This window comes from Benincasa hispida, chromosome 11 (assembly GCF_009727055.1).
Source record: "Benincasa hispida cultivar B227 chromosome 11, ASM972705v1, whole genome shotgun sequence".
NCBI lineage: Eukaryota > Viridiplantae > Streptophyta > Magnoliopsida > Cucurbitales > Cucurbitaceae > Benincasa > Benincasa hispida.
This window is the reverse complement of record NC_052359.1, coordinates 82,232,201-82,243,179: the sequence shown is the minus strand read 5'-3', so window position 1 is coordinate 82,243,179 and position 10,979 is coordinate 82,232,201. Positions and strand designations below refer to the sequence as shown.

General features: G+C 33.8%; 1 protein-coding gene across 1 annotated transcript; it reads right to left on the bottom strand.

Moving 5' to 3' along the window:
* Window positions 1-2,103: 2,103 nt before the first annotated feature.
* LOC120091789 (FACT complex subunit SSRP1) lies at window positions 2,104-9,079 on the bottom strand. Its single transcript, XM_039049908.1, has 16 exons — window positions 8,880-9,079; window positions 8,079-8,264; window positions 7,690-7,795; window positions 6,977-7,113; window positions 6,741-6,824; window positions 6,568-6,662; window positions 6,352-6,460; window positions 6,166-6,252; window positions 5,955-6,047; window positions 4,851-5,048; window positions 4,608-4,753; window positions 4,385-4,532; window positions 3,013-3,111; window positions 2,761-2,940; window positions 2,594-2,672; window positions 2,104-2,502 (listed from the first exon to the last, which is right to left on the bottom strand). The coding sequence occupies exons 1-16, from the start codon at window positions 8,931-8,933 to the stop codon at window positions 2,375-2,377; spliced, it is 1,929 nt and encodes a 642-aa protein (XP_038905836.1). The 5' UTR covers window positions 8,934-9,079; the 3' UTR covers window positions 2,104-2,374.
* Window positions 9,080-10,979: the final 1,900 nt, after the last annotated feature.

The window sequence follows — 10,979 nt, the reverse complement described above, 5'->3', positions numbered from 1 at the left end:
GTGTATGTTCAAATATGAATGAAATTTGGAACCATCATTCCACTGCTCATGGAAATCCTCATATCCGATTTCCTTCGATTAAGATATTTAATTGGCCTAACTGTTTGTAAGTGTCATATATATAATGGGCATCTAAAGGGGTATTATAAATATTATAAAAATAATAGATGCCCATTAATATAATGCCAAGTGTCATTTTCTCATTATCGCATATGTTGGCTATGTGCCATTCAACCACCTATGCATAGTGTCCAAGTGTGCCTCTTCCCACTTGCTAAAATTCCCTATAAATAAGTGATCATTTGTGGATTTTGTAGAGATATATACATCGGTGAGAATTCCACTTTAATTTACATATTATCCAATTTTATAAAGTTATTTTATGCTTTTAGTTATTTTATTTATTTATTTATTAATATTATATAAATATATTATTATATTATATTTTTTTCTATATCCGCGTTCTCGTTGTGCTTCTCAATTTTACAACAGTTGGCAATCATTTCATATTTACTGTGAAAATTTAAACTTAGAATATATTAAAAAATTAAATATGAAAATTAGTTTGAAGTTAAATACCCAAAATTTCGTTTGTTATATTGATTTTTAAATATTATTATGCATTCTCAAGTCGAGAATGTTTAAAAAAAAAAAAAAAAAAATACCCTTATGTTTTGAGAAAAAAAAAACGAAGAAAATCAATGATTTTATTGTTTTTGTTCTTTCTGAAAAATAAAAACAATCAAATGCTTCTGTTACGTAGAAACTAAAAACATGAAACAAAAAACAAGCCCTTTTATATGTCACAGTGCCAAGCTTGAAAGGGAAACATCTACGAATCCATTGACAACGGTCCCATTTTTCATTTTCCATTTCTTGTTCATTGTTTTTTGTTTCCTGTTTTGTAAGAACCAGAAACAAGGATATGTTTAATAACTGTCTGTTTCTTGTTTCTTGAAAAAAAAAAAAAGACAAAAATAGAAATTTATTTGATAATCCTTTCTTGTATTTTTTCCCTTCATTTTCTCATATTTTATAATTTTAATATAAAAAATAATTATAAGCATAATTCATATTACCAAATACACACATCTCAATGAAAAATTAATAAAGATAACACAACTATATTGCTAAAATTTAATTTACAATATTATTTCACTCAAGTCATTTGTTGACTCAAATTTAACATAATTATATTATTATATAAATATCGTAGTTGTAAAATATTAAAATAAACTAAATGTATATCTTAGTAAATAAAATTCATAAATTTAAAAATTATAACTGGTATGGAATGTAATAAAAATAAAAATAAAGTAAAATAATATATAAACATGTATATTGCAAATTTGAAAGTTTAAAATTTGAAATTTGAAAATCAAAGTAATATATACATTTAAATGTTAAAAAATTCAAAATCCAAAATTAAATTAACATATAAATATAAAAAATAATAGTAAGTATAAATAAAAGGAAGAAAAGAAATATAAATGATAATGTAGAAAAGAAAGCAATATAAAGAAAGAAGCATAAAAATAAAATAGAATACGAAGAAATTCTGAATTTGGGAATTGAAACCAGGATCGTAAGGCTGTAAGAAAATAGAGACATTTCTGCTGCCAACCAACCAAAGCTAACTTAATTAACAAGGAGGAGCAAACTTAATAAAAATAGAAATAAAACAAGAAAAAAAAACTATTTTATAGAAACAAACTATTTTTTATAATTTCTCAAATTTGACCACATTCTTAGGACCATTTCTCAAAATTTAGAAACAAGATAACAAACAAGTTGATTTCTTGAAAAAAGAAATAGGAAACAAAAACTGAAAACATTATCAAACGAACGAACCTAAAGTTCTCTCCCCCTCACTTAGGTACTTATGCTTCTCTTATTATAAATAGTTTTTCAATGCCTGATGACTTGCACATTATTTTTAGAATGACAACAATAGATGGGCGGAATATTATTAGTCCTAGTAGAACCAGAAAGGTAATTCAAGTTCACATCCCCTATCAAAACACTCAGGTTTGAAGTTGCATGTATTTATTATCCGAGTTGATTCTTCTTTGCTGTTGCAAAAACAGAGGGGGAAAACGAAAGAAAAAGAAAATAAAAATCTACTCAATATAAATAAGGAATTCTAAATATTTACCAAGTTGTGTCAGCTAATAGCCAGCCAAGTTTGGTGGTTCAATCTCTCCAGTTGCTTCAAAAAAGAATGCATACAATAGAAGCCAAAACCAGCAACTCTACTCGCTCAACATTTGGGATTCCTCAGCTAATCCTGTACTATGTTATGTTATGCTAATACAGTACAGTACGACAACCTAGTACATCCAAATCCCATTCAGCCATGAAGTTGATCCATCGTCTATGCACTGTCAGATTCATTCCCTGAATCTATATTCATTGGCTGTGGATTCTTATAGCCACTGATTTCTTCCTTGTATCGTTTTTTGTCATCCCGAGCCTTTGATTCGTATGGTTCTTTCTCTTCCGCTGCATTTTAATACACGTGTTTTATAGCTTAAGGTGACATCAGATTCTTTGATGCATGATATCCAATTAAAAATTTAAAAAGGCCACATACCCGACATCTTATTCCACTTGTCTCCAAGTACTCGCCCTAATTCCGTGAAAGAAATTCCAGGATTACTTTTCTTTATGTTCTGCAATAAGGAAATACAGGTAAGCAAACTATCAAAAAATCCTACAATGCCAATTACCCTACAACGGGGGGTGGGGTGAGGAGATCACCTCTCTTTCCATCTTAGAGAAGAACATGAAACCAGATATTGCCCTCTTTGGTGCATTTGGATCCTTCTTCTTTTTCTGTTTTTTCTTCTTTGAACCATCGTCAGTCCCTTCTCTAGATTTCTTCTTGGCAGGTGCCTTGGAAGATGAAGGGTCTTTTTTGGCCTCCTTTTTTCCAGGCTTCTGAAAAATGGAAGCTCAGTGAACTACAATATAGAATGGAAGTGTATGCAACGACTAAAAAAAATTGCTGACCTCTTTTTCACCTCCACTTATGCTACCATCAGAGTCATCCCCACCCGAATCATCGGTTGGAGAACCCCCATCATCCTTGTCAGCAACAAAATCGGAATCCTACAATAACGCAACCAAATATATGGAGCAGGACATGAATATTAAAAGGCAAATATAAAGATCTACGTGAATTATGTACAAACACAATGATACCCTGAATGCATGCAAGGATGCAACTATCAGCCACTCATAAACTAGAGGCAAAGATCAAAATACAGAATAGATGATAAAATAATTTGTAAATTACATATATAGGAGGTAATGCATGGTAAATCTGTCAACACGTGACATTTAAAATTGGATATTCATATGTACCCAGCTCACAATATGTTTGTAGACAGCATAGGCCTCAGAGACCTCAAATTGTTTCAATATTCTTTAATAACCACAATATATTTTGGGCAATCATGCAAAAGTTTTAATGTAAGATTTTCAGAACTTCCAAAATCCAACCAAGCAAAAGGTCATTTAACCAGTATGCACCATTGGAATTTCAGAGCCACAAGTATTATAAATTAACCACCAAACAGGCAAACACAACCAGGGGCATCCAAAAGCTCCAATGTGTCATGAATAAACAAAAAGTATCTGACATGAACTGTATTCCTAGTTGGAAATGGCCAAAATCGGTCCTTTAGACCACCGAACACTCTAAACAAATTGACCATACCCTTAAACTCTCAATGTCTTTCCTATTAATCCTTTCCCATGACTATTAGTTTTGGTGGGAGTCCAATCACAACGAGCCCTTTCCATGATTAGTTCTATGTCTCTACCCATAAGTCCATAACTGCAGATAACTTCTAGTGGAAGTCACATTTTCAAAACTTTGTTCATAACTGTCAAACACAAACCATCTTCTAAAAAATTACAAACATGTCCCGGCTAGTATTCCTAATGAGATTCCCACACTATTTTTCCTAAGATAGTACTCCATATCTTCACATTTTGAAATCCTCGGTCTTATGATGGTATGTATCCATGAAGCCATCAATAGTTTAAAACCAACAAACAAACCCAGGACAAGTAATCATCTGCAATCTGATTGAGCCCAACAATCAAAGGTGTACTCCCCTTCTACAATTCCCACACATCCCTTTCTAGCAATCTCAACCACAACCAGCAAACATTAGAACACTGGCATCATGCTAACCAACTTGGTCTCAACAGCCACTGGAGCCAAAATAAAGGCCCAACCAACTACAACTTGACTTCAACCCAGTTAAGTAAACCTCCTAATGCGTCCTAGTTTTACGTAAAATGCACAGTAGGCCAGAAGTATCACTATCAAAAGAGAACCCTAACTGATAGTACTGAACAGGTAAAAGCTTACCTCTTCATCGCTCTCATCTCCACCAGCTTCATTTCTAATTCGCTCAAGATGTGGGTCAACAGCGTCGTCATCATCCTCTTGGAGAACAGCTGCCACGCCATCTCTAGCCTGAGCATCTCCCAAGTTCATGATCTTCAAACCCTTCCCGCTGCAGCGATGAACAAATAAGATAAGATGAAATAATAGCCACCTCCATACATATGAGGTAAAAAGTTAGACTGACCTGATAAAGTCGAAAAGATTATGGTATTCGTTCCTCTGGATATTTCTAAAGAGATGTTCTTGTTCAGTTTTCAGTCTAATGAGAAGATCAAAGTAATGCATATTTGACCCCCCAGCAGCATGCCTCTCAAATTCAACATAGTCAATCTATTGCAAAAATATTTTAGGGTAAGCAACTCAATGGATTGAACATTGAACCATCAAATGATGTCCGAACGTGCAAGATCCAGTATTGAATCTATACCTCCTCATGAAGAATAAGGGTAGGAGGCTTAGGAAGAAAGAAGAAACTTTTTTCAAGTGGATATAAGACACCATCTTCAGCTTTCAAAGATGACTTGACAGCATAACCATCTTGACAGCTGCGGAATTTTCCAGGTCTGGTAATTTTCGCACCAGATAAACCACGCAATATGGTGGTGAAAACCTCATGAATCAGTCCCTGTTACCAACACAACTATTTGCTGAGAGAAACACGAAATTCACAAGGGAAGTTTATAGTTATACACCTTGCTAGGTAATGTTGAATGTGATCCAAGAAATCCTAGAATATATGCCAAAGCATAGCTGACAAAAAAGTCAATTAATGGAACAATTATCTTTTGGTTAATTGTTTATATATCTATGAAGTCCGGACACTTCGCTAATTTGAGTAAAGTATCCAATGTGCAACACATATAAAATTAACACTTGTTAAACACATGTAGGGTAAGTGTAGCATAGTTCATCTAATTGAATAAGACTCAAATACTTGTTGAGCCCATTCTTAACACTTGTTCAACACAATCAACTTGTGTCAGACACTTGTAACTATATGACAAACAACTATAAAACCCATGAACTAAAGTATCCAAACTTCTATTTATTATTTTAAAAGAAAACTCACATTTCAATGAAATAATGAAATACACCAGTGTGTGTGTGTGTGGTGGGGGGTGGGGGGTGCGGGGAGGAATGGAACCTCAATGGAATTTCAAAGACCATTCCAACTGGCCAAAAGAACCTTTATTTATTTATTTATTATTAACTTTTGACAAATAGAAAAATAATAAATCTGGAGTGTAATACATCATACTTTCTTTTAACCAGAAACACAAACATCAAACTTGATATATATATTTTTTTAATTATACATGCCTTATCGACTTTAAATTTTATTCTTGTATGATATAAAAACAATATATATCTTCAAACAACATATCTAGTAAAACTGTCTTTATTGAGTCCATGTCCTAGATTTTTTAAAAATATTATCCCACTCTGTTTGTGCATGTGTAATGTCTGTATTTTTGTTTATTCTCTTATAGTGAAACAATTCTATTGTTTGGAGGGAGAAGCGCTTTTCTACCTTATAGGAAGGTTCTAACTTGTCCTTGTACTTTGTGTTGAGAAGTTCATCACCTATTTGCAGGGTGCTTTGAACCACATAGTCAGTCTCAAACTGCAAAGATGCATCAAAAGAAAAGGTGATCCTCAGAAGTACATGAAGACTTCAGCTACAAAAAAAAAAAAAAAAAAAAAAAGGTACACAAAACCTTAACAAATGAAGTGACAAATACCTGCAGAACAATGTGAGGGTATAAAGTTTGGCCTTTACGGATTGGTGGATCTAAAGTCACAACGACAAAAGTATGTGGCTGATTGGACTGCACAAAACATCACAAGCACATAAGACATCAAATATTATTGACTGACTGGTCTAGATAGTGAAAGATCTATGGTCAGTCGATGACAAGAAGGAAAACCTTTGGAAGTAAGAAAAGGCGAACAACGCTGCTGTATTGTATTTTGAAGTCATTGGCTTGTCCTTGGAGCCGCAGGAATGAAAGGTGGAGTTCTACACTGTACCGACCCCTATACAACAAAAACCACCTCTTTAGAAAAACTTACCCAGCATTAAAAGAAACAAAAGCAACTATGCAAGCTAATCAAACAGAAACATGTGCATTCAGACTGTCTACCTTGGAGTGAGGATAGCAATACCCTCAAATGTGACCACGGCTTCCTCAATGCCCGCACTAACATCCGCCATGGACATAATTTTGTCACGGAAAACCTAAATCAAACTATACTTCATAAAAAGTCATAAAAAAGTAGACATTGTAGTTTTAATCAAGCAGATAAATGATCCTACCTGAGCAGGAGGGCGACTTTCATCACCAACAAATTGAGTATTGGTATTTGGTATGTGAAAACTTATCTCCATTAGAGAATCTTTCTGTGATCATAATGTTAAAAATATTAGATTACAATAAAGAAATCTAAAACAAAACTAAGCCTTGCAGTTTGAGATGTTAGATGTTACATTGCACATCAATTGGCAAGCAACTAACACGACTATTTTAAAAGAAAGAGTTCATAATGAATGACCTCATTTGCTCCTGTTGTATCATCCACATGGAACTCCAACATAACATCGTTCTTCCCTTGAAGTTGTGTTTGGGCAACATCAGCTAGAGACACTTCAAATGCTTGCTTTGAACCAACCAAGAAAGTAAGCATATTCCCTACACCAAAAGTTTAAAGGTAATTAAAAGAAGACGCCTTTCTGCTAAAGTGAGTTTAGCTCAGTGGTATTGGCATGCACTCTGATTCAAGAGGTCGGAGGTTCAATCCCCACCCCCACAATTGTTGTACTGAAAAAAAAAAAAAAAAAAACAAACAAACAAAAACAAAAGACCCCTTTCCTATAGACATGATTTCATTACTAAAGAAATTTAGTAAGGATCAAATATCTGACAATAGAGAGAGATATCTAGAAGGGAGACAAAAGGGTGAAGGGAGGGAAAGTTGAAGAACAAAATGCTCGGTAATCTTACAACATAATGGAAGCAATTGTGATTGCACATGCCCGTGCAGTGTATCTGTTGAGAAAATAGATTTAACCTAGAAAAACAAATTTGTAGAGAGATGACTTCTATATTTGATTTGCATTACAGATTCAGAAAATGTACGCTAGACCTAATTGCTAATATGGCGTATTTCCTATACCGAGACTGGTGGTTTCTTAAGAGCCATTTAGTCTTTTCTTAGAGAACTAAAGTTGCAATCAGTGATAGACTAAATGCATCAAAACAGCTTACCATTCAAATCAACTTCACCCCAATTACGACCACTGACACAAAGCTGCTTTTCCTCTGGTGTTATTCCACAATTACTCTGGAAAAATTTGGTTAAACTGCTGATGTCCTACATTAACCCCCCAAAAAAAAAGCACAATCAGAACATTTCAACTGCATCATAGAAGATACATTCTTGAAATATTACTTAGCAATCATCTCATTTCCAGCTACTGCTGTGAACAAGTGAGATGGACCAACATATAAAAAGCTAACCACTAACTAACGGCAATGATTTAGTGAATTATAAGTACACACAGTAAATGAGAAATTAACACTGTGGGGTGCATAGCCAGATTCTAAAGTCGATCAATAATATGAAAGCAACATCATTCTATAAAATTTCAAGAAACCTGGTCGCGGAATCCAATGAACTTGTAATACAAGCCATCTTTGACCCGAATTCCCAACTGGTTTGACCTTGGGACCTTCATCCATGTTACACCAACAATGTCTGCTTTATCCACCTCAACTGCCTTCCCACCTCCTTGCTTCTTCCACTGAATACCTCTTGGATCTGTTTTAAGCTGACCAGGGTTCTGCATTGAAATATGTACATGGAGGAGAATTGTAAGAGCCCATGTTTATCGTTCCAAACTTCCAAGAAGCCCACAAAAGCAAAATCAGAAAATTGTAACTATTAAAGATCATTTCCCTTCCTTTGTTCAAGTCGAGTATCCTCCAATACAAAGTAAGATGCCGAGGATAAAAAATTAGTGTGTCCGAAATATAACCCTTAACCCCCACGCTTGACGCTCCCAACAAACGACACTCGGAAACAATAACAACCCATCAAATTTATGAAAATTGGGAATTTCAAGACCAGATCTTCCCCATACAAATTTACCAAGAAGAATAACGCCGGAAAAAGCTCCAATTCCTGGAAAAGTACAAATTATTCTGGGTATTTGACACCGCCTCCCTTCCGCAGCGCCACGAAGAGGTACGGAAAGACGCAAAAAGCGGAGAAAATATAAAAAAATCCGCATATCACCATGTAAGTATAGACATATTCTAGGAAGAGTTAAAAAGTTAGGGTTTGAAAACACAACAGCATCCCCATGCCCAAACTAAATACAATGATCCAACTCAACCAAGAAACCAAGTAAGTAACCAGCGGCGCAAAGAGAGAATGAGAGAGGGAGGGAGCTCACAGTGCCTCCACGGCCGCCGAGAGAGATATTGTTGTAGAGCTGACCGTCAGCCATGGCTGGAAACCTGAGAAGAACCAGAAGGGAAGCGAATCGCGGAAAGGGGAAAAGGAGAAGAAGAAAGGGTTTTCAATGGTTTTGAGAGGAAATGGGCAATGGGAGTCCCACTGTCGTGGCGCCAAGCGGTGGTGATATGCTGCTCACCGACTCACCCTAAGCTTTTTTACATTCATGTTAGCCCTCGTTGGATCACTTCCTTCACCTTAATTACACTCGTTAAACTTATTCATGTATTTACGTTGTTTAATCAATTTTCGGAAAAAATGAAATATTCATTATTCATTCAAATCTTTTTTATACCAAAATAATTGAGTCAAATATTTTTCATTTTCTTAAACTACACCCTTTATTACCCATGTTGTAATTCTTATTTTTTAACCCAACGGATTTATGATTGTCCTTACTTAAAAAGTTCGCTTCAGATGAGTACAAAATATAAGGTTAAATAAAACAATATTAATATTAGCTACGGGCATCTAACACTACTAAGGAAGTGCAGATGTATGTAACGCAACGACGAGATAATTGAGAAGAGCATAAAAGATGAGATTAAATAAAACAATGTTAACACTAGCTAGGAGCATCTGACACTACTAAGAAAGTACAGATGTGTGTAACGCAACGGCAAGATAATCGAGAAGACTGTTTGAAACTGACGAAGAGAAAATGAGCTGGTTGGCTCTAGTCGGTAAAGGTTCTTTAGTAATCGACGACATTGAAATAGTAGGTAGATAGGACGATCAATCCTTCAAGTTAGTCCACACAAACAACATCTACGACGATCACATATGTTTTAGAGATTGAAAATTTTCATTTGAACCATATTGGGTATAAATTTTGATAATGTTTCTTTTTAACTAATATTTTTTTAGAGATAAAGATGAAAATGTTATTGTTGACGAACTAAAAATATTACCTATATGAATAAAATATGAGGCATATATTTATGGAACTAAGATTCAATGCAATCTTTATAGGATATAAACATGTGATTATATATTACGTGAGAATTACAAGTTAGAGTATATGTTCCAAAATAAAAGTTACAAACTAAAATAAAAACACTATTGGATTTGAATTGATATATATCTCATAACAGCTACAAACTGCAATAAATACTATCAGAATAGGAATGATCTGATATAAAATAATGGGTCTAGCTATTTACGGCCCAAAGATTGGATTTGGGCTTGAGGCATAGCTGGCTTGAACCCAACCTTTTCTTTGGCCCAAATATTGGCTCGAACTTGGATTAAATTAGACTTTGAGCGTGGATGACTTAAATTGCTCTATTTACAATTTTAAGTGTAAGTGGGTTAGTCAAATTTATCGATCATGGTTCAAGCTTAACCACCCTTTAATTCAAATCAAACGATAAGATGGCTAAAAAAGAGACATGTAACATTCTTTCTTTTCTCCAAAATTTTGATTTAGGGATGCGATAATTCTTAATTTTAAATTTATAAATTTGATTTTGTTATAATGAGGTGGCAAAATTTGATTTTTAAAAAATATTCTTCCAACAATTATATTAAATATGATTTTATTTATTACATGCAAGAGTATTTTGGTAAGAGGAAAAAGTAATCATTATCTACCCACTCTTTTATGCATGTTTTGTTTTCGTATTGAGATCATGTTTGGAGTAATTTTAAAATAGTTAAGGTCATTTTTGTGTCGTATAACTAGGAGTTGTGATATATTATTTTTAACCGACTATTTTAATGGAATGTATTAGGATTTAAGGTTCAAGTATAAAATAAAATAAAATAAAATGTATGAGTTTTTCAAGTGGGTTGAACACAATTAAGGGAAACTCATAAAGTTTAACGACTAAATGATAAGAACCTAATTGAAATTAAACCTAAAGCCATAAAAACTAAATTGAATTTTTTTAGGATCATATTAATCAAATTAAAATATAACTCAAATAGAAACTAAATTAAAACTTCACGAGGGTCCTAATGAAACTATACATAAACTATACAAACCAAAATTTTAAATTAACCTACTTAAAACATCAGCTAACCTAGCTAAAACATT